The sequence below is a fragment of the Vulpes vulpes genome, chromosome 13 (genome assembly GCF_048418805.1).
Source record: "Vulpes vulpes isolate BD-2025 chromosome 13, VulVul3, whole genome shotgun sequence".
NCBI lineage: Eukaryota > Metazoa > Chordata > Mammalia > Carnivora > Canidae > Vulpes > Vulpes vulpes.
Genome location: NC_132792.1, coordinates 141,227,602 through 141,252,285, shown reverse-complemented (window position 1 = coordinate 141,252,285; position 24,684 = coordinate 141,227,602). Strand labels below are relative to the sequence as shown.

Sequence of the window (24,684 nt, the reverse complement as noted above, 5' to 3'; positions counted from 1 at the left end):
ATGAGGCCAGCATTACTTTGATTCTAAAATTAGACCAAGACCCTAATTAAAAAGAGAATTACAGGCCAATATCCCTAATGAATATAGATGCAAAAATACTCAATAAAATAATAGCAAATCAAATTCAGCAGTACATTAAAAGAATTATTCACAACGACGAAGTAGGATTTATTTCTGGGCTGCATGGATGGTTCAGTATTCGCAAGTCAATCACCACATTAATAAAAGAAAAGATAAGAACCATATGACCCTGTCAATAGATGGGAAAAAAGCATTTGACAAATACGGCATCCTTTCTGGACAAAAATCCTCAACAAAGTAGAGATAGATGGAACATACTTCAATATCATAGAGACCATATACAAAGGACCCACAGTTAACATCATCCTCAATGGGGAAAAACAAGAGCTGTTCCCCTATGGTCAGGAATAAGACAAGGGTGCCCACTCTCACCAGTACTAGTTAACATCATGCTGGAAATCTTAGCTTTAGCAATTAAACAACAAAAAGAAATAAAAGGCATCCGTATAGTCGAGGAAGAAGTCAAACTCTCATTATTTGTAGATGACATCATACTGTAGGTAGAAAACCTGGAAGACTCCCCCCAAAAATTGATAGAACTAAGGCATGACATGAATTAGCAAAGTCACAAGGTATATAATCAATGTACAGAAATTTGTTGTATTTCCAAGCATCAATAAACAGCACAAAAAGGAATCAAGGAAGCAATCCCATTTGTAATTGCACCAAAAACTATGAGATACTTAGGAATAAACCTAACCAAAGAGGTAAGATCTGTACTCTGAAAAATATAGGACACTTATGAAGGAAATTGAAAAGGATATAAGGAAAATGGAAAAACATTCATGCTCATGGATTGTAAGAACAAACATTTTAAGATGTCTCTACTGCTCAAAGCTATCTACTCATTTAATACAATCTCTATCAAAATACCACTAGCATTTTTTCACAGAGCTAGAACAAACAATCCTAAAATTTGTATGGAACCATCAAAGACCCCAAATAGCTAAAGCAGTCCTATAAAAGAAAAGCAAATCTGGAAGCATCACATTTCTGTACTTCAAGCTATATTATAAAGCTATAGTCATCAAGACAGTATGGTACTGGCACAAAACCAGACATTGGAACAGAATAGAAATGGATTCACAGCTATATGATTAATTAGTCTTCAACAAAGCAGGAAAGAATATCCAATGGAAAAAAGAAAGACAGTCTCAACAAATGATGTTGGGAAAACTGGACAGCAACATGCAGACCACTTTCTTATACCATACACAAAAATAAATTTAAAATCCATGAAAGACCTAATTGTGAGACAGAAAACCACCAAAATCCTCTAGGAGAACACAGGCAGCAACCTCTTTGACCTTGGCCTTAGTAACTTTTTTTTAAAGATTTTATTTATTCATGAGAGGCACAGAGAGAGAGAGAGAGAGAGGCAGAGACACAGGCAGAGAGAGAAGCAGATTCCATGTAGGGAGCTTGATGTGGAATTCAATCCCAGGACTCCAGGATCACACCTTGGGCCGAAGGCAGACGCTCAACCACTGAGGTACCCAGGCATCCCTGTAACTTTTTTTTTAAGATTTATATTTATTTGAGGTGGGGAGGAGAGGCAGAGGGAGAGGTAGAGAATCCCAAGCAGACTCCCCACTGAGCACAGAGCTCAATGTGGGGCTCAATCCCACGACCTTGAAATCATGACATGAGTCAAAACTAAGAGTCAGACACTCAGCCAACTGAGCCATCCAGGTGCCCCCATAGCAACTTCTTATTAGACAAGTCACTGGAGGCAAGGGAAGCAAAAGCAAAAATGAACTAATGGGACTTCGTCAGAATTAAAAGCTTCTGCACAGCAAAGGAAACCATCAACAAAACTAAGAGATAGACTACAGAATGGGAGAAGATATTTGCAAATGACATATCTGATGAAGGGTTAGTATCCAAAATATATAAAGAACTGATATAACTTAACACCCAAAAAACAAATAATCCAGTTAAAAAATGAGCAGAAGACACGAATAGACATTTTTCCAAAGAAGGCATCTAGATGACTTACAGACAGATGCGAAGATGCTCAACATCACTTATCATCAGGGAAAGATAAATCAAAACCATGATGAGATACCATTTTACACTTGTCAGAACAGCTAAAATCAATAACACAAGAAACAAACGATATCAGTGAAGATGTGGAGAAAGGGGAACCCTCTCACACTGTTGGTAGGAAGGCAAACTGGTACAGCCACTTTGGAAAACCGTATGGAGGTTCCTCAAAAAGTTAAAAATAAAACTACCTTAACATCCAACAATTGCACTACTAAGTATTTACCCACAGGATACAAAAATATGGATTTGAAGGGTTACATGCACCCTGCTGTTTGTAGCAGCATTATCAACAATAGCCAAACTGGAGAAAGCCTAGATGTCCATCAACTGAAGATATGGTATATATACACAATGGAATATTACTCAGCCATCAAAAAGAATGAAATCTTGCCATTTTCAGTGATGTGGGTAGAGCTAGGATGTATTATGCCAAGCAAAATAAGTCAGAGAAAGAAAATATCATATGATTTCATTCATATGTGGAATTTAAGACACAAAACAGATGAACATATGGAAGAGGGAAAAGAGAGAGAGGGAGAGAAACAGAGACTAAAAGAGAATAAACTGAGGGTCGATGGAGGGAGGTGGCTGTGGTATGGGTGATGAATGTTAAGGAGGGCACTTGTAATGATGAGCATTGGGTGTTGTATGTAGGTGATGAATCACTGAATTCTATTCCTGAAACCAATATTGCACTGCAACTGGAATTTAAATAAAAATTTGAAAAAAAGGAGCAGTTTGCCAAACCCAGTATAGGAAGAAAACATGTAATAAACCAGTAATACAGGTGTTATTTTACTGAACAACATCCTAGACATATAAATATTATCTATTTTAAAGCCCTAAATAATTTATTCAGAAATTGTGATTTTTGTTGCTATTTTATCTGGATTTTATTTAATTATATTTTAAATGCCTTTCTAGACCTTCAGTCACTAATAATAATTAAAGTATGATATAGATGAAAATTGTTGAGTGTTGATTTGAGTGTTGAATGTGGGTGATGTGCACATAGCCATACATTTTTACTATTCTCTCTCCTTTCTATATGTTTGAAAATCTTTAGAATACTCATGAAAAATAAGAAGTCACTAATAACAATAGAAAAACTCCAATTATGAAATAGAAACTGAGGTTTCAAAGCATGGTTTTGTTTTTAGATTGAAGATGCTCAAGTTCAAGACACTGGTCGCTACACCTGTGAGGCAACAAATGTTGCTGGAAAAACTGAGAAAAACTATAATGTCAACATTTGGGGTAAGTGTGATTATATGTAATTAATTTAAGATCACTTATAGATAGACTTCCTTATCCTAAGTGTGTGTAATTTTGATGTGGAATGGTTTTCCTCTCCTGCCTGAGCTTATTCCCTTTAGCTCTTACAACCAGTATCTTCTAATGATTGATCTTTCTCCATGAACTGATGATCAGTTGAAATAAGTCAAAAGGCCAAGTCATGCATCTGGATTCTGTGTGTGAGAGAGAACACCCACATTTGATGGGAGGTGGGATTATTCTGCTGACCAGTTAGAAAAGTTATCCTTGCTTGAAATTCTACCATATGTTACCAATTAAGATAATTTTTAGGAATTATCACTTTTACTCAGCTATAACTGTATGCTAATTGTTAAAAAGTACCCCCATTTCCAGCATATTCACCTTTATGTTATTTACTTCTTTAAGTTCATTTATAACATGTCATGCTCTCCTAATTTTGATATTTGTTTAAACTTTTTAGCTACTGAGATAATGAGCTGAGATTTATCTTGGATTTGTAAAAATTTATTCAAAACCACATTTTTAAAATAAAAATAGAGGAAATAATTTGATTCCAGTGGAGAGAAAATATGTTTTAAAACTTTAAAAGCATGTATTTATGTAGAAAATGATTTGTTAATGATAAATCACCCTTTTAAAAATTTTTAAGGAAGATTAGGAGAGGTGCTATTCACTCTTTTATAAAAGATTAATTTACCTTTAAATAGTATAATTTACTATTATACTAGGTGGTAATTTATCTACTACATATTAGTTATGTGTCATTAACATATGTCCCTGCCTCCTTCCATCCTTTTTCTTCCTCCATTACTCCTTCCTTTTCTTTCTCACTTCTTTCCAATAGGAAGAATATTTGTATAACTTCCAATATGGACAAGATGCTGAACTAGGTGTTGTCAAGTAAAGGTTGAAAGAAGAAAAATTAGGAGAGATGATCAGTTAGAAAGTGAGGCGATAAATTCATTATTGTGATGCTATCTTGAAGATAGCTGTAGAGTATCCATGTGAAGCTGTCCTCAATGCAGGCAAAAATAGAAGCCTATAATTTGAAGAGAGAGAGAGAGAAAATATTTTAAATATAAACTTGGAGACATGATTATATATGTGGCAGTTGAGGTCCCTTAGAGAATAAGAGTGTGTACAGAAGAGTATTGTAGAATGACTCTCACATGTACCATATAAGAAAAGAGACAGAAAAAAAAGACACAAATGAGAAACTGAGAAGAAGCAGTGAAAGAGGTGAGGGAAAACGTGTGTCATGAAAACTAAGGACAGTAGTGTTTCCAAAAGGAAAAACATAGACAACAAATAAATTGGACATAGATGGGTGGGTAGGTGAATAAATTAATAATGTCATATATTGCAGAGAAATGAAATTAGACATAAAGTGCAAAGTGTAGTTTACAAATAAGATGAATGCCTCTTAAAGAAAAGCAATTAAATAATGGAAAGTAGTTTATGGTAGATATAATAATAAATGATAGGGGGAGAAAGTTGATACATCAAGGATAGAGTCACTCAAAAAAATATTAATGATGTGTCTCTCTGTTCTAGTCACTATGCTTCATGCAGGCATAGAGAGGTTGATGAGAAAGACAAAGACACTGGTCTCACAGAACATATAGTCTGCTGCTGCAGAAATATCTTTACTTTAAATAGCCAATTAAAGTTAAATCTCCTAAGAGATTTTATGGGAGTATTTGTGAGAAGACATATCAGGATTTATGACATCTAACTGAGATTCTAAGGATGTGCAGGCATTAGCTCTCAAAAGGGGATGGAAGCAAGACCTGGAGAATACTGTCTGCATTCATTGAACTAAGCATCATTCACTATGGAGCCTGGTGTGGTGAAGTGGAAAATAAGAAGATATTAAGTAGGAAAGGTTAAAAGGGGCAGATTGAAAAGGACCCCTAAAATTTTTAAAGATGGATTTGATTCTTGAGGCAATTGAGTACTGTTAACATGATTTTAAGAAGGACTAAGGTGTTCAGATCCATATTTGGGGAATAAAACAGATCAACTCTAGTAGTATTAAAGAAATTGAATTAACAGGACTAATTGATTACATGGAGAGGTGTGAAAACAAGAAGAGTAAAGGATGGATGTCAGTACGAGTTGGCCAACTAGGCCGTGTGGATAGCAGTGTCCTTCCCTCAGAGAAGGAACAAAGGTAACTGAGTTCAGTTGTGGGCAAGTCAAGTTTGAAAGGCATCCAAGTTGAAATGGTTAATGGTCAGGTATAAAAATCTGGACCTCGGATGGGGTCTGCTTTACAAATACAGGTTTGCAAGTATTTGTGTCAATGGAAGCCATGGGAGCAGAGGAGGGTGGAATTGAGGTTGGACATGATGAACTTATAGTGATGGCAGTCTATGTAATTGTCATTTTCTTCTGCTGAGTTTTCCATCTGTCATTTTCTTCTGCCAAGTTTTCCGAGTTTTCTGAATAAACTGTAGTATTCATCCAGAAAAAAGGTGTTGTAAAATAGGAAGTACAACAGTGCAGCGTAGTTAGGATTATTGGCAAAGGAGTAGTTGAAATTATTGATCATGAAATCTAAGCTGGAGAGCCAGTAAACAAGATTTAGGCAGCTGAATTGGGAGGTTTTTGAGAGGTGAAAAGACTTGAGATTCAATTAGGTTGATAAAATGAGAATTGGGAATAATTGAATAAAAGAGCTATAAGGACAGAGCAGTAGAACACATTCTAGATGATGAACATGGTGGAGAAAGGATGAGGAGATCAAGGATGGGAGTAAGCCATGATGGTTAGATTGGATAGACATGTAGATGTTGAGTTCATACAGAAGAATGCCAGGTCTCCATGTGAAGGGGAAGGATAAAAACAAGTACCAGGCTGTTCAGTTAATACAAAAAGAATGGTGAGTTCATAGATGATGGTGAGGGAGAAAGACAAGTAAATTGGTGGCATGAGCCTCAAAGGAATAGGTTTTCACATGGGGGCAGTTGAAGTTGAATAATGGAAGGCATTGAGGGTGAGTTGAATTCTCCCCCCACTCAACTCCCAGGAGCTTGGGAGAACAAGCTCCCACACCATACTGCAGCCAGAGGAGCATCATGAAGGGAGAGTTCGGCCAGCAAAGGCAGACTCAGACTCCTTGAGAGAAGTGTGGTAGTCAGGGTTCACTTAAAGTTTCCAAAGGGAAGCTGAAGGACAGTGAGGAGGAAGGTTGTGCATTCTAGAAGATGTAACATCCATTTCTTAGATCAAACCCCTGTGTCTGTCCCATAAAATAATGTTGTAAACCTGGTGTTTTCCAGTTCTGTTCAGTAAAACTGGCTGAGCACAACTGACGGTTAAGTGTAAATTTGGTAGATGCTTTAGCTTTTTGATGCAAGAAGTCTAATTATCTACAGTGCATTAGCTTCTTTGTATGCCACTCTGAATATATATATTAATTAAGCTTCTATCTATGAGAACAAGAAGTCTGCTAATAGGTATTTATTCTACATCTTACAGTTGACTTATAATATGGTATTGATATGTCAGCCTCAAGTGCTAATTATTTCCTTGTGTCATTTGATTAGAAACCTTTTTTTAATGTAAAGTATTAGGAAATTTTATGTTAAGTCAATGTAAAAATAGTATTTTTTCATTTTTTTTTTCATCTTTCAGTACCACCAAGTATTTATGGTTCTGATGAACCTGCTCAACTTACAGTCATTGAAGGGAATCTCATTAGTTTATTGTGTGAATCAAGTGGTATTCCACCCCCAAATCTCATTTGGAAGAAGAGAGGTCAGTATTCATTGTCAACATTTATAAAATTAAATACAAATGTTACATGAATTTATATTTTGTTTGACAAACAGATCAGTTTATAGACAAACTTTCCTGGGGTTTGCATACTAAAATACTAGATAGCATGATTGCTTTATATTAAATGTGTAGCATGTGATAACACTTTATCGAGCTGAAAATACTCAGTTTTGAAACTGTTCTCCATAAAAAAGTAATTATCTGTATTAGTTGATTGCTTTATAATCTAATGCATTATAGGGTGGCTATAATGATCAAGAGTCCACCATTCAAAGAATTCTTTTTTCTTCTTTAGAGTAAACTTTAAAAAATACTTTCTATGACATTTTTGCTATATTTGTGACAGCTATGCAATGTATGTGAAGATGGAATTCTGTAGTTGAACAAATTTTCAGTTTATTAATCAACAAATATTTATTTGTATCCTTAAGTATCAGATCATCTGTATTTTTAAAATCATTTTGTCTTACTGTTTTATGATTTTATGTTATTTTCAAATGCAATGCTGATTGAAAGAAAAATTTGGAGAAGATAATCTTGATAATGTCTCCTCTTCCTCCTGCTCCTCCGCTTCTTTCTTCTCCTCCTTCTTTTTGCATAGGATTATTTTACAGTGTCATCTTCCTTTTAGGAACTCGAGCTAAGATGTAAATAAACTTATTTGTCAGAGTATGTACGCAAAATGCTACATATTTTTGCTTCGTATTCTGCTATTTTGTCTTCTTTGCAGGCTTGCCTGTACTGCCTGATTCTGCAGGGCGAGTCAGAACTTTCTCTGGAGGCAGACAGTTACAGATCTCAGTTGCTGAAAAATCTGATGCAGGGCTCTATACATGTGTGGCATCGAATGTTGCTGGAACTGCAAAGAAAGACTACGGTCTCCAAGTTTACAGTAAGTTATTGATGAGCCAGACTTTCTTTTAATCTTTCTGTCTTTTCTTTTTGCTTTTTCTTTATATCTTTAAGATACATTCAAGGCAATATGGTTATAATATACCTATCATAAGACTCACATGTTTGAATTGTGCTCACATAAACAAAGAGCAATTGTTTATTTCTGTCATTCACTTAGGAATACAGCTGTGCACTCTGCATCAGCATGCTGATAGAACACACATCAGTGTGGTTGCAATGTATTGGGGGCAGGATAGTGGATGTGTAGAATGGGGAGAGATGGCATTGTATCATAGGGTATATTTGTAAAATGCGAAAATACCTCATTTTAAAGAACATTTAATTTGTATAAGATTTTAAAGTGTTTTAAATATTTGCTTATCTCATTTAACCTTTACATGAGCTATGATATGAAACAAAATTATTGCCTATATTTTGCATATGTAGTAATCTAAGCCCAAGAGAGGTTTCCATGAATGACCAAGGTCACATGGCTTGATTATAGTAGGACTGGCACTAGAACACAAGATTACTAATGCTGGTCCATTTTATTCCCCCACACACCTATGTATTAGAATTGGCCTAACTTTTTTTCTTAGAATAAGTATCAATTAGGTAAATTCAGCTGCAAAACTACAGAATAACTGGTGATTAGTGACTTAACCAATTAGAGACTTATTTTCTCTTAGAATGAGAAAGCCTGAGGTTGGCAGTCCCTGGAGTTAGGCAGTACCTTACTTATACCAAAACAGGAGAACTAGGATTCTCCTGTTCCTAACTTGGTGGTCTCAAGATCATTGCTGCAACCGTATCAAGTTCACAGTGAAGGCAAAAATAAGGGTAAGGCGTGGTATGTTTTCTTTTCATCAAAACAGCAAAAAAATTCCAAGCCCATTTCCTTTAGCCCTCATGCCTACGAAGCAGATCTTTATTTAGATTTCATAGGCCTGAATTGATTCATGTGGCCACCTCAGGTTTCAGAGAAACAGTCTCAGCTTTTCCAACTCCTATAGTGGATGGTAGAAGGAAGAAAGGAATTGATTGTGAGCAAGGCTACCATACCTGTTTTATTGTTAGTACTAGGAAGGCTTCTGTAAATTAGAGCTATGAGTGATAAGTTCAAGTGTTGTATACCTTGTTAAAAATCAGGGAAAGTAACAAACAGAATTCTTTTCTGACTGTGTTGATAGCTTTATTCTAAGCACAAACACATTTTTGAAACATTGGAAAGGAAGTCCACCTCTCAAGATAGCAATGCCATGTCTGTTAGCCCTGGGTCCTTTCTTCAGTAGTTAATATTTCAACATCAAAAATGAATTTGATGGCTGATAAAAATTCCTATGCAAGATTTGAAACCTTACTATTTCACTATTTTCTCTTTTTCTTCTTCTTCTTTTTTTTCAGTTCGGCCAACTATATCCAATAGTGGCAACCACCCTACTGAAATTATTGTTACTCGAGGGAAGAGTATTTCCTTGGAGTGTGAGGTGCAGGGCATTCCTCAGCCTAAAGTGACCTGGATGAAAGATGGCCGTCCTTTGACCAAGGGAAGGGGAATGGAAATATTGGATGAGGGTCGCATCCTTCAGCTGAAGAACATTCATATATCTGACACAGGCCGTTATGTGTGTGTTGCTGTGAATGTAGCAGGAATGACTGACAGAAAATATGACTTAAGTGTACATAGTAAGTATACAGAAGCTCAATAAGTCTATCCACTGGCCGTTGTAATCTATAGCATCCCAGATGGGAAATGCAAGCCTTCAGTGTTGGGTTTTTTATTTACAGTCTATGATTTTCTTCATATATACCTTTTCCCTGCACCAGTCTCATCAATTATCCTCCTGTGCCTGACCTCCCATTTCTTACCTTGCTGAAACAGGCATATAATTGGATTTTCTCTTAGAAAAGTGCATAGTAAAGTAGATTTAATTGTCTAATTGTCTTCTTCAAGTGCTTTTGAACCAATACTATCCCAAGTACTATTTCTTGATTCTTTGTTTTCCAAATTTGCTGTCTTGGTTAGTATATGTCTAGGTTCCTTAGAGTTTACTGACTCCACATCAGTTGCTCATGAGTTGTACTGAAGTCAGCTTTAATATTCTAATTAATGAGCCATAAATGTCAATAGAAATAGACCAAACATATATATACTTGGGGACAGCCATTTGTATGCCTGTAATTTAAATTGCAATTTTAATTTTTTGTAAAAAATCAGTTTATTTAAACTAAAAACAAAAATAGCTTACCCACCCCCACTGTTCTCTATGAACTTGGCTATATTTATTTGTTTGTTTTTAGATTCCACATCTAAGAGAAATCATACAGTATTTATCTTTTTGTCTGACTTATTTCACTCAGCATAATACCCTTGAGGTACTTCCATGTTGTTTTAAATGGCAAAATTTTGTTAACAACTGAACAATAATCCATTGCACATATATATCCTTTAATTTATTTATTCATCTATTGATGGACATAGGTTGTTTCCATTGCTTGGCTATTGTAAATAATGCTGTGATGAACATGGGGGTGCACATATCTTTTTAAGTTAGTGTTTTCATTTTCTTCATATAAATACCTAGAAGTAAAATTACTGAATCATATGGTGGTTCTAGTTTTAATTTTTTGAGGAAACTCAAAAAACCTGTTTACCAGCAGTGGCTACATCAATTTATAGTTCCACCAGCAGGGCCCAAGGATTCTCTTTTCTCTTTTCTCTTTTCTCTTTTCTCTTTTCTCTTTGCTTGTTAACTTTCATCTTCTTGATAAAAGCCATTTAAAAAGTTGTGAGGTGATAGCGCATTGTGCTTTTGATTTGCATTCCCTGTTGATTAATAATGTTGAGTACCTTTTCATGTACCTTTTAGCCATCTATAAGTCTTTTTTGGAAAAATGGCTATTCATAGCCTTTGCCTATTTTTAATTGATTGTTTCGGACTAATGAATTGTATGGGTTCTTTATATATTTTTGATATTAGCCCTCTATCAGGTATATGATTTACAAGTATTTTCTCCCATTCAGTGGGTTACCTTTTCATTTTGTTGTTTCCTTTGTTGTGCAGAAGCCTTTTACTTTGATATAGTCCCAGTAGTTTATTTTTGCTTTTGTTGCTTTTTGCCTTTGGTGTCACATTTGAAAAATCTTCTCCAAGACCAGTGTCAAGGGGCTTATGTTTTCTTCTAGGAGCTTTATGGTTTTAGATCTTATTTTCAAGTTTTTAATCCATTTGAGTTCATTTTTATGTAAGGTGTAAGATAGTGGTCCAATTTCATTCTTTTGCATTTTGCTATGCAATTTTCCCGGCACCATTCATTGAAGAGACTGTCTTTTCCCTATCAGATATTCCTGGCTCTTTTGTTGTAAATTAATTGACTGTGTTTGAGTGGGTTTATTTCCAGGTTCTCTAGTCTCTGTACCATTGATTTATGTGTTTGTTTTTATGCCAATACCACACTGATTTAATTACTATAGCTTTGTAGAATAGTTTAAAATTAGAGAGCATAATGCTTCTGGCTTTCTTTCTCAAGATTGCTTTAGCTATTTGGGGTCTTCTAAGGCTCCATATAAATTTTAGTATTATTTATTCTATTTCTGTGGAAAATGCCATTGGAGTTTTGATAGGGATTGCATTACAAAATAGGTTACTTTGGGTAGTATGGACATTTTGATAATATTAATTCCTCAATACTTTCATGTGCCTTCTTCGATTTCTTTCATTATTGTCTCATAGTCTTTAACATACAGGTCTTTCACTTCTGTGGTTAATTTATTCCTATGTATTTTATTCTTTTTGATACAATTGTAAATGAGATTGTTTTCTTAATTGCACTTTCTGGGACTTCATTATTAATTTATAGAAATGCAGTAGATTTTGTGTATTGATTTTATATCCTGCTACTTTAATGGATTCATTTATTCTGACAGTTTTTGGGTAGAATCTTTAGGTATTACATTTTTTTTAACTCATGGGGGCTTGAACTCACAACCCTGAGCTGAGATCAAAAGTCAGATACTTAACCAACTGAGCCACCCAGCCACCCCTGCGATTTATAAATCTACAGAAACAATGATAATTTTAATAGGCACAATTTTATAACTTGAATCCAATTAGGACATGCACAAATTCCAGTACTAATATCTTTAATTTGTAGCAAACGCGTGAGCCAAAGCAAACATAATCAGAATATAAAAGAGAAGAAGTTTCAATATTAAGTCTCTCTTTTGTTAGGCTACTTTTAATTTTTAGGATTAGGATTGTTTTTTTTAGAAAACTCTGCCTATAAGAAGGTCATGAATTCATATTAGAGATTTACCAGACAAGATGAGTGAGTCATAGAAAATCATTCACTACCAATAAAATAACAATATGAAAGTCATTTGCTGCTATGAGTGGGGAAGAAGGACATTTTTACTTCCAGGAATGTCACACTAAAAATACTGCTACTTCTAATAAGCTAATTGTTGTGATTGCTTATTTTGCTTACTGTTGACCAAGAAATAGAGGTCTTATTATTAACCATAGGCTGTTAAGGATTTGGTGTTTGGTATATGTTAGCTAACTTCTTTTCCTTTTCTTGTCTGTTTTATCATATAGCCCCTCCAAGCATCATAGGAAACCATGGGATACCTGAAAATATCAGTGTTGTGGAAAAGAACTCTGTGTCTCTGACTTGTGAAGCTTCAGGAATTCCCCTGCCTTCGATTACGTGGCTTAAAGATGGGTGGCCTGTCAGCCTTAGCAGTTCTGTGAGGATTCTCTCAGGTACTAGAAATTTTCATACCCTGATAATCTGGTTAGCTTCATATGGCCACAGTTTCCCCTTAATTTCTCTGTATTTTATTTTTTCTTTTTGATCTAGTTGCTTACTATAATGCTGATCATATTAAGGAAAAAATACTTAGAAGGACATCAGAAGCTACATGAAAGGGGGAGTCTCCAAATACCTCTAGATCCTCTTTAAAAAAGAAATCTCAGCACTTGCTTATTACTTAAATCATAGGTATGTCAGAGCATTCATGCTAAAATGAGTAACAACCCATTTGAAAAGTGAGGAATGAAAAGAAGTACAGAAATTGAAGCCAAAGTCTAGAATGAATCACATTATATAACAAATCTCCATTTAACTAAGTATTTCAGGATGGGTTAGTTTCCAATGAGCTAGGACTTTATGCTTATTGTAAAAAGATAGTCAGCCTATTCCCCATCGAATTATTTAAGAAAATTTATTAGCTTGTCCTTTATGGACCAGTGTAAGCGGTAAGACAGGGATCTTGAGGCCATGCCACAGGAGTCTGCACTTCACTTCCTTCATAATAATAATTAGGAAACAATCTTGCCAAGCTGTAGTTAATAAAAGGCTTGGACACGTAGAAGAATACCTAATGTGCTGAGTGAAGGCATCTGAATTCAAACACACCTCACTCTGGAAATTTTGAATTAAACCTAACAAAATGAAAGTTAAATAAACTCCTACACTTACATTAAAAAAAAAAAAAAGGCAATGATGAGGGCTGCCTGGGTGGCTCAGTCAGTTAAGCCTCCAACTCTTGATTTCTGCTCAGGTCATGATCTTACGGTTGTGGGATTGAGTTTTTGCATCGGGCTCACGCTTAGCCAGGGGTCTGCTTCTCTCCCACTCTTTCCCTCTGCCCCTCCCCCTGCTCACTCTCTCTCTCTAAAATAAGTAAATAAGTCTTTAAAAAAGATGAAAATTAGGGTGACATGTGGCTTCAGAATTCTTATAAGAAGATTTCTGAATTGTGTTTGTTGTTCAGTATGCATTAAAAGTGTGATATGGTTATCAAGAAAATCAATGCAGTATTTCACCACATTAATAAAATATATTTTCATGAATAAAAAAAGGAAGAGACCAATTGTATTCCGACTTAACTTACTCATTAGGAAGACTAGAAGAAGGATTTGTTGACAATATTTTCAAAGAAGGGTAACTATGATGGTGAATTATTGCAAAATAATTTACATTTCCAATTGTATTAACCTGGAAAAATAAACTGTATGTAACCTTATACTTACGTAGTGAAAATTAAATTTAAATACTTGAAGAACCATGGCACAAAAAAGGATTATACTGATTCTCCCTAGTTCCAGAGGTTAAAAGGAATGCCAGTGTATGGAAGATTCTAGGCACAGAATCTCAACTGCTGAAAAATTAGGGCTCTTTTTAAATATAAAAGCTACATCAGGGCTCCTGGAAATGAAAAAGGCAAGATAGTAGTGATGTACTGTTATCACAAAGAGTGATCTACTCTAGCTTATTATAGATTTACGGGAGTGGTGTTTTGGTTTTGTTTAGCTTTGTTTTGCTTGACTAGCAGCTGGAGATCCCTGAGTGAACACATTAAAAGTATTTGACCTTGTGGTGCTGCCAAAGGAGTCATTCAGTTTTACAGCTGAACATGTGTATTGTGCAATAGATGAATGAGAATCAGATGAATGGCACATGACTTGCTTGGTCCTTGGTCTGTTGCACACTTCTGTTTGATTAAGATTAGTTCTCCTGAGACTTTGAGTACAGATTTTCTGAAAGCAGTACTTTTGTGAAAGCCCTGTCATTGTTATGAAGTTATCTGCCAAGAAAAGATAGCTGCTAAAGGAATTTAACAGGTACAAGAAACATTTCCGTTTAAGTATAACTTACAGTCAGAACTTTTTGTTGTTTTTGACCCGATTAAATGAGAGAGCCAGGAAACAAGAGAAAGATCATGAGACAGGAGGCTGAGGTTTGCAGAGCTAGCAGTAACTCCTAACCATTGTACTGATTGAATCTCTCTCAACTGGAATCATATTATGGTCTCACTAACCTGAAGTAGCAGTGAGTGCTTGGATCCTTGCCTAATTAACACAAGTTTTTTGACATGTTTAGGTAATTTCTGTATTTAACTTTCCTTATTTAAATTCAATTGGGGGAAAAATATTGAATTCTGGTACTCAGCTTTGTTTAGTAAATAAGTTACTACTAAGGTCACCTTTCAACCAGTTGAAAATGGGGAGGGTATTTCTAGGAAAAGCTCAGTGACAGCTTGCTGTATTTATAAAAACAGAAAACAGATGGACCCTCCTGAGGAGTACAGAGCCAGGTGAATATTTACATGAAAATTTTCATGTTTAACTATTTCAATTGTTTTAGTTCCAATTCGGGAAACCAAGCAAAAGTATACCAGGTTAGAAAAGTATTATGAAATCTAAGACATGATTTACATTTTTTTTTCTGAGAATTTACTTCTCTCTCTCTCTCTTTTTATTTTTTTTAGAATTTACTTCTCAAATGGTTTCAAGGACCTCTTCTCTCAATGTCTGTTCTCTTTTGGCAGACTTTGTTTCAATCCCATTTGCTGGCTTCTCTTCCTTTGTCCTCCATTGGAGTTTCTTTCCAAATCATACCCTTCAGCAAATCAGAGTTTCCCTCTCAGTCTACAAGAATTTCTTGGATGAAGAATCTCTCTTCATTACATGGAAGTTCAAAATATAAAAAGTAAAAAAGCACAGTTGCACGAGCAAGTCAAGGGACCCCTCATAGACTTTGATTGAAATAGTTATAGGATTCTATGAAAGTCCATTGAAAACCAGTAGTTGGTCTTCATGGTTTCTTCCATTCTTTCTAAAGTGATGTCATCACAATCTAGGCTATTGGTGTAGTCCTCTTTCTCACATTCCCATTTCACATGCCCAGTGGCTAACTGGGTATCGTTTCCTAAACATCCTATCACAGTCGTCCTTCTAAAGCACAAATCACATCATGACGTTTTTTTTAGTTTACACACTTCCATAGCATTTAATGAACACAATAAAGTCCAGATTCCTTGGCATGGCATTGAAGGGCCCACAGAATGTGGTCATACTCCAGCCATACTCCAGCTGGTCTTATCTCTCTCATTTGCTCCACCTGCTCTATGTGAAGTACCACATCACCTATCTACTTTCTACTCTAGATCTTCATTCATACCTGCCTGTAATGGTATCTCTCAACTCCTCTGTCCATTAAAATAAACTTGCCTTTTGGGTGCCTGGGTGGCACAATTGCTTCAGCATCAGACTCTTGGTTTTGGCCCAGGTGGTAATCTCAGGGTCATGAGATCAAAACTCATGTCAGGCCCCACACTGAGCACAGAGTCTGCTTGAGATTCTCTCTCCCTCTCTCTGCCCCTTCTGCTCATTGCTCTCTCTCAAATAAATAAATCTTTTTAAAAAATATATATATGTATATACTTGCCTCTTAAGATTATGTTCAAACATCATGTCCCGGAAACTCCATTTCTTGCCTGTTGTCACCTAGCATTGTACTTATTTTTTTAACCACTGAAACAAAAAACTATTTTCTGTTTCATAAACAGGGTTAAAGTATATGATGTTTTAAAAGCTTGATATTAATGAATGTTAAAGGCCTTTGAAGCATATTGACTGAATTTTACCTAAATTGAGCATTACTTGGCTTACTTGTTAGAGTTACAGATTTCTTTTTGAGTCATCCAATGGTTTGCTTCTCCAGGAGGCAGGACTCTGCGGTTGATGCAGACCAGATTAGAAGATGCTGGCCAGTATACTTGTGTTGTAAGAAATGCAGCTGGTGAAGAAAGAAAAATCTTTGGGCTTTCAGTATTAGGTATTTTTATAATTTTCAATATCTAGAAAAGCAATCTAATTGGCATTCTAGATGTAGTTAAAACTTATCCACAGCTTGATCTCACATTTATGTATTCTTTGACCCCTGGACTGACACTCTTGGCAATAATTCAATGTTAAAATAATTTGGATGTAATCAGTTGGATTACAGTGGCTGAAATGCTATGTCTTTTCAGTTCACAATTGTTCAGACTCTGGTAACTTGTTTATCGTGAATACATATTAGAGTTACTGTGGGAAAAATAAATGTCTAATAAATGTTATTAACTTGTTGACATTTTTATCCAGACTTTATAACTTATGTTACAATAAAATTCATTGTAATTGAAATTCATGACATACAACTTTATATCTTAAAATTGGAATTGATCAAAATAGTTTTATGACATTACTGTAGTAAACAAATAATGATAACTTGGGGGTTTATTTTAAAGGTTATAGCTTGGGATCCCTGGGTGGCGCAGCGGTTTGGTGCCTGCCTTTGGCCCAGGGCGCGATCCTGGAGACCCGGGATCGAATCCCACGTCGGGCTCCCGGTGCATGGAGCTGCTTCTCTCTCTGCCTGTGTCTCTGCCTCTCTCTCTCTCTCTCTGTGACTATCATAAATAAATAAAAATTAAAAAAAAAATAAAGGTAATAGCTTAATCAAAGTGTAAACATAGATGCCTATAAAATAACAACCCTGCTGTTAAGAATTGTTGCTTACTTTTTCTGGGTTTTTCTTTTTTTTTTTTTCTTTAGTGCCACCTCGCATTGTGGGTGAAAATACATTGGAAGATGTGAAGGTAAAAGAGAAACAGAGTGTTACACTGACTTGTGAAGTGACAGGTAAGGGACTTAGCGCTAGTACTTCTACTGTCCTCTACTCACTGGTTTTTTATTGCCTGCACTATATATCTTAATTAGTTGAGAAAAAGTCAAACTACTATAATAAGCAATTTGAATCTGAATTCTATTTTAGTAGAGTCAATGGAAGTATAGGTGGAAATTTCACAGATTCTATGGAGATAAAAAGAATACTCCTTGGGACACTTGAGTGGCTCAGTGGTTGAGCATCTGCCTTTGGCTCAGGGGGTGTGATCCCAGTCCAGGAATCGAGTCCTACATCAGGCTCCTGCAGGGAGCCTGCTTTTCCCTCTGCCTATGTCTCTGCCTCTCTCTCTGTATCTCTCATGAATAAATAAATAAAATGTTTAAAAAAAAAAAAGAATACTCCTACACTGAGGAAAGGAAGGAAAGGGGGATGGGGGGAAGAAAAAGAAACACATTGATTTTTTTCTTTCAATTCAATAAATTACTGTCTTTTAAAAAATTCTGCTTCTACTTATATGTAGAGTTTCCTGCCCTACCTCTTCTTATTCTCTCTTCTTCCCTGTGTTTGTACCTTCCTTTCCTGTACCTGGTTTCTTAAATTTCATTTCGAAGAAATAGGTGGGAGTTTTGGTGGAAGGATGATATTATCGATAGTGAGGGTTGTCGTTAGCAGGTTGTCACCCTCTTTAACTTGTGTACATATGACAAAGGAAATAGAGGCTGGTAAAAAAAAAACAATATTCTAAAATGAATTTTACCGTCTTTACCAGTGATGCAGTGTGTTGCTGTAATGGAAGTAAATAAATCTCTAAGAGGACATTTTCAAGTCTGTTTTGTTTTGTTTGGTTGCAGTAAAGATGGCCTTGCAGTTTTAAAGTAACAATGGGAGTAACACATAACATCTTATAGAAAGCCAGTGTTCTGGAAAGATTTGATTAGTTTCTTATTTCGTAGTTTATATGCCTTGCATGCACAATAAATTTAAGTAAGCAATGAAATATTTCTATTTTAAGCAAGGCAGATGTAAAGAGCGTGTTATATACTATTACTTAGCCTGCTGGTTTTTTTTTTTTTCTAGAAGCGATATGGTAACAACAGCACACTTAGGCAGCGGCCTAAGTTTTATAGCATCCTGCCCTTGAGGCTTCCAGTTTGTTTCTTTACATTGGCATTTTGTTTTCAGTTATTTTTTCTCTTAGTTTCATCGAGGTATAATTGACATATGACAATGTATAAGTTTAAGGTGTGCAACATAATGATTATGTATATTATATATATAAATATATATATAGATTTCTAAAGGAGCACCACAATAAGTTTAAACACTCATCATCTCACATAGTGACAGATTTTTTCCTCATGATGAGAACTTTTAAGATCACTTCTCTTAGCAGCTTCCAAATATATAATACTGTATTGTTAGCTATAGTAACCACACTGTGCATTATAACCCCAGAACTTACTTATCTTGTAACTAGAAGTTTGTACCTTCTGAGCACCTTCAACCATTTCTCCCACCCCTCCCCTGTGTCTGGCAAGCACCAACCTTTATTTGGTTGCTATGAGTTTTGATTTTATCAGGTCCACAAATAAGTGATATCATATAGTATTTGTTCTCTCTGCCTGACTTTTCCACTTAGCTTCCTGCCCTGAATAACAAAGAAATAAACCCATGCACAGATGACCAACTAATATTTGATAAGGGATCCAAGAATAGTTGATGGAAAAAGATAGTCTTTTCACTAAATGGCATTGGAAAAATCAGATATTCACATGCAAAAGAATAAAACTAGACCCCTGTAGACCTGTCTTATACCACCCACAAAAACCATCCATGCTGTTATAAATGGCAGAATTTCCTTCTTATTTGTGGCTTCCATAGGTTTCATTGTATATGAAATGTCATTGAAATATATATATATATATATTTTGGGCAGCCCGGGTGGCTCAGCAGTTTAGCGCCGCCTTCGGCCCAGAGCATGATCCTGGAGACCCCGGATCAAGTCCCACGTTGGGCTCCCTGCATGGAGCCTGCTTCTCCCTCTGCCTGTGTCTCTGCCTCTCTCTCTGTCTGTGTCTCTCATGAATAAATAAATAAAATCTTTTTAAAAAAGAAATATATATATATATTTCATTATAAATGTGTTTGTGTATATACACAAACACACCACATTTTCTTTATGCATTCACCCATTGATGGGCACTTAGGTTGTTTTCATATTTAAGTCATTGTGAATAATGCTGCAGTAAACGTGGTAGTGCAGATATCTTTTCAAGATAGTGGTTTCAGTGTTTTTAAATATGTGCCCAGAAGGGGAATTACTGGCTCATGTGGTAGTTCTATTTTTAATTTTTTGAGATCTCCATTCTGTTTTCCATAGTAGCTATGCCAATTTGCATTCCTACCAACGGTGCACAATGGTTCTTTTTTCTCCACCATTCTTTGTTCTTCACTAACACTTGTTATGTCTTGTCTTTTTGATAATAGCCATTCTAACAGGTGTGAAGCAGTATCTCATTGTGTTTTTGATTCACATTTCCTGATGCTTAGTGATGTTAAGCATCTTTTCATGCACCTGTTTGCCATGTCTTCTTTGGAAAAAAAATGTCTCTTCTGGTCTCATTTTTACTATTTTTGTTTGTGCTTTTGACGTCATATCCAAGAAATCATTACTCAGACCAGTGTCAAAAGAGTTTTGTACCTATGCTTTATTCTGGTTTTATGGTTCCAGTCTTATATTTAAGTCTTTAACCCATTTCAAGTTAATTTTTGTGGGTGGTGTAAGGGATTTACAGGAGTCTAACTTTATTATTTTGCATGTGAATATCTAATTTTCCAAAGCCATTTATTGAAGAGACTATTGTTTTCCATCAACTATTTTTGGATCCCTTAACCAAAAATTCACTTGGTCCCAAAAGACCCCAAATAGCTAAAGCAATTCTGAGAAAGAACAAAACTGGAGGCATCAAACTTTCTGATTTCAAACTATATTACAAAGCTAAGGTAATCCAAACAATGTGGCACTGGCATTTTAAAAAGACACATAGACCAAAGTAACAGAATTATGAGCAAAGAAATAAACCCATGCCATATATGATCAACTAATATTTGGTTAAGGGATCCAAAAATAGTTGATGGAAAACAATAGTCTCTTCAATAAATGGCTTTGGAAAATTAGATATTCACATGCAAAATAATAAAGTTAGACCCCTGTAAATCCCTTACACCACCCACAAAAATTAACTTGAAATGGGTTAAAGACTTAAATATAAGACTGGAACCATAAAACCAGAATAAAGCATAGGTACAAAACTCTTTTGACACTGGTCTGAGTAATGATTTCTTGGATATGATGTCAAAAGCACAAACAAAAATAGTAAAAATGAGACCAGAAGAGACATTTTTTTTCCAAAGAAGACATGGCAAACAGGTGCATGAAAAGATGCTTAACATCACTAAGCATCAGGAAATGTGAATCAAAAACCACAATGAGATATTGCTTCACACCTGTTAGAATGGCTATTATCAAAAAAACTTAAAAAAAAAAAAAAACAAAACAAAACAAAAAAAAACTTCATGCTGTTTTCCACAGTGATTGCACCAGTGCATAAGGGTTTCTTTTTCTCCACATCTTTGCCAACACGTGTTTCTTATTTTTTATTTTAGCCATTTTAACAGGTGTGAGGTAGTTTCTTATTGTGGTTTTGATTTGCATTTCCCTGATTAGTGATATTGCATCCTTTCATGTGTCTCTTGGCCATCTGTACATCTTTTTTGGAAAAGCGTCTATTCATGTCCTCTGATCATTTTTTTAATTGGATTATTTGTTTTGATGGTGTTGAATTGTATAAGTTCTTGTATGTTTTGGATATTAACACCTTACCAGGCATATCATTCACAGATATCTTGTCCCATTCAGTAGGTCGTCTTTTTGTTTTGTTGATGGTTTCATTCACTGTGCAAAAAGCTTTTTATTTTTATGTAATCCTAACAGTTTAATTTTGCTTTTGTTTCCTTTGCCTAAGGGGGCATATCTAGAAAAAATGTTTCTATGGCCAATATCAAAGGAATTACTTACCATGGTTTTTTTTTTTTCTAGAAGTATTATGGTTTCAGGTTTCACATTTAGGTCTTTAATCCATTTTGAATTTATTTGTATGTGTGGTGTGAGAAAGTGGTCCAGTTTCATTCTTTTGCATGTAGGTGGATGAATGTAATATTTTTATCCTTTATTAATGTGATGTATTATATTTATTAATTTGTATATATTGAACCATTTTTTCATCTCAGAGATGAATTCCATTTGATTATGGTGTATGATCCTTTACATTTGCTATTGAATTCAGTTTGCCAATATTTTGTTGAGAATTTTTTTGGCATCTGTATTATTCAGGAATATTAGCTGGTAGTTTTCTTTTCTTTTGTTCCTTACCTGGCCCTGTTATCAGGACAATGCTGGCTTTGTTAAAATGGTTTGGATATATTTCAAATGTTTGGTAAAATACACCAGGAAACCATCTGATCCTCTGCTTTTCTTTGTTGAGACTTTCTATTATCAATCCAGTCTCCTTACTAATTATTGGTCTGTTCAGATTTTCTGTTTCCTCATGATTCAGTCTTGGCAGGTTGTATATTTTCAGGAATTTATCCATTTCTTCTAGATAGTCAACTTTGTTGGCTATAGTATTAATAGTACTCTCTTACAATCATTTATATTTCTGTTGTAATGTCTCCTCTTTAATTTATAATTTTATTTATTTGGGCCTTCTCTCTATCTTTCTTAGTCCAGCTAAACATTCCTCAATTCGGTTTATCTCTCCAAAAATCCAATTCATAATTTTGTTGATCTTTTCTATTCTATTGTTTTCCTGTTCTCCATTTAATTCTGTTCTAATCTTTATCATCTCCTTCCTTCTGCTGATTTTGGTCTTAGTTTATTCTTTGTTTTCTAGTTCCTTGAGGTGTGTAAAGTTAAGTTGTTTCTTTGAGATCTTTCTTTTTTCCTCTATTTTTGCATTTTTTAGTATAAGCTTCCATCTAAAACTGCATTTACTGCATACTATAAATTTTGGTATTTTGTGTTTTCAGTTAAATTTATCCTAAGATACTTCTTAATTTTCCTTTGTATTTCCTCTTTTATCCATTGGTTGGTCAAAAGTGTATTGTTTAATTTCCATATATTGGTGAATTTTCTAGCTTTCTTCCTGCTATTGATTTGTACTTTTATGCCATTGTGATAAGAAAGGATACTCTGTATGAGTTTAATTATGTGAAATTTCTTAAGACTTCTGTGGTCAAACATCCTAGATAATGTTATATATGTGCTGGAAAAGAATGTGTATTCTGCTTTTGGGTGGAATGTTCTGTATATGTGTGTTAGGTCTCTTTGGTCTTATGGTTGCCCAAGTCCTCTTGTTTTCTATAGATTGTTGAGAGTGGATATTAAGGTCCCCAACTACTGTTGTATTGCTGTTCACTTTTCCTTTTAGTTCTATTAATATTTGTTTTATATATTTAGATGCTCCAATGTTGGGTGCATAACTATTTAAATTTATTATGTCTTCTTGAGAATTGACTCTATCATTAACTAATTAACTAATTACCTTCTTTGCCTTTTTTGACCATTTTTAGCCTAAAGTTTATTTTGTCTGAAATAAATAGAGCTACTCCTACTTTCTTTTGAGGGCCTTTTGCTTGAAATATCTTTTTACATCCCTTCACTCTCAGGCTATGTGTATCTTTTAAGCTACAGTGAATCTCTTATAGGCAGCATATTAATGAATTTTGTTTTTTTTTTAAATCCAGTCATTCTCTTTTGATTGGAAAATTTAATCCATTGATGTTAAAGTAATTATTGACACATAAGGACTTACTGTTGCCATTTGTTCATTGTTTACTGATTGTTCCGTAAATCCTTTACTCCTTGCTTCTTATCTTGCTGTATTTTTTTGTAATTTGATGACTTTTTTGTAGCAATATGCCTTGACTCCATTATCATAATCTTTTGTTTAGCTAGTATAGGTTTTTCTTTACCATAGAGCTTACATAAAATATCTTATATCTTTTTTTAGGCTAATAACTTTACTTTGATAGTATACATAAACTTTACACTTTTACTTCTCTCCCCCTAACATTTTAGGTTACTTATGTGGCAGTTTTATATTTTTTACATGTATCTGATAACAAATTATTGCAGCTATGGTTATTTTAAATACATTCACTTTTTAGCATTTAAACTAGAGTTGTAAATGAATTATACACCATCATTACAGTTGTAGAGAATATTACTTTGATTACATATTTACCATCACCAGTGAGTTTTATACACATATTCATATGTTTTACAATATTATCATCCTTGTATTTCCACTTGAGAACATCCTTAGCATTTCATGTAAGGCAGGTCTAGTGATGACAAATTCCATCAGCTTTTGTTTGTTCAAGAAATTCTTTGTCTTCCCCCCACCCCCACTACTTTGCCAGCTATAGTATTCTTGGTTGACAGTTCCTCTTTCTTTTAATATTTTGCATATATTATCCTACACTTTCCTGGCATACAAAGTAAACCTTATTTTTTAAAAATCCATGTAAAGTCTTATGAGGGTTCCCTTATAATTAATATACTTTTCTCTTGCTGCTTTCAAATTCTGTCTTTGACTTTGTCTTTTGAAAATATAATTATGTGTCTCAATGTAGCCTTTTTCAAGTTCAACCAACTTAAGGTCCTTTGTGCCTCATGAATCTGGATGTCCATCTCTCTCCCTATGTTTGGGAAGTTCTCAGCCATTATTATTATGAATGTACTTTCTGTCCTTTTCTCTATCTCTTGTCCTTCTGGGACTCCCATAATGTGTACATTGTTTCTGTTGACAGTATTCCATAAGTCCTATAGGCTTTCCTCACTTTTTTTTTCCTTTTATTTGTTCTTTTCTTTCTTTTTTTAAAAGATTTTATTTATTTATTCATGAGAGACAGAGAGAGAGAGAAAAGAGAGAGGGAGAGAGAAAGAGACACAGGCAGAGGGAGAAGCAGGCTCCATGCAGGGAGCTCGATGTGGGACTAGGTCCAGGACTCCAGGATCATGCCCTGGGCCGAAGGCAGGTGCTAAACCGCTGAGCCACCCAGGGATCCCCTCTTTTC

The 24,684-nt window shown here is 35.0% G+C and overlaps 1 protein-coding gene across 1 annotated transcript in view; it reads left to right on the top strand.

The window, feature by feature from the left end:
• Positions 1 to 24,684, top strand: part of HMCN1 (hemicentin 1) — a 460,089-nt gene that overhangs the window by 313,424 nt on the left and 121,981 nt on the right. Inside the window, exons 42-48 of the mRNA XM_072733161.1 lie at positions 3,291 to 3,387; positions 7,048 to 7,170; positions 7,922 to 8,083; positions 9,490 to 9,771; positions 12,684 to 12,851; positions 16,597 to 16,710; positions 17,472 to 17,558. Coding sequence (XP_072589262.1) covers positions 3,291 to 3,387; positions 7,048 to 7,170; positions 7,922 to 8,083; positions 9,490 to 9,771; positions 12,684 to 12,851; positions 16,597 to 16,710; positions 17,472 to 17,558 — 1,033 coding nt within the window. The remainder of the gene's footprint in view (positions 1 to 3,290; positions 3,388 to 7,047; positions 7,171 to 7,921; positions 8,084 to 9,489; positions 9,772 to 12,683; positions 12,852 to 16,596; positions 16,711 to 17,471; positions 17,559 to 24,684) is intronic.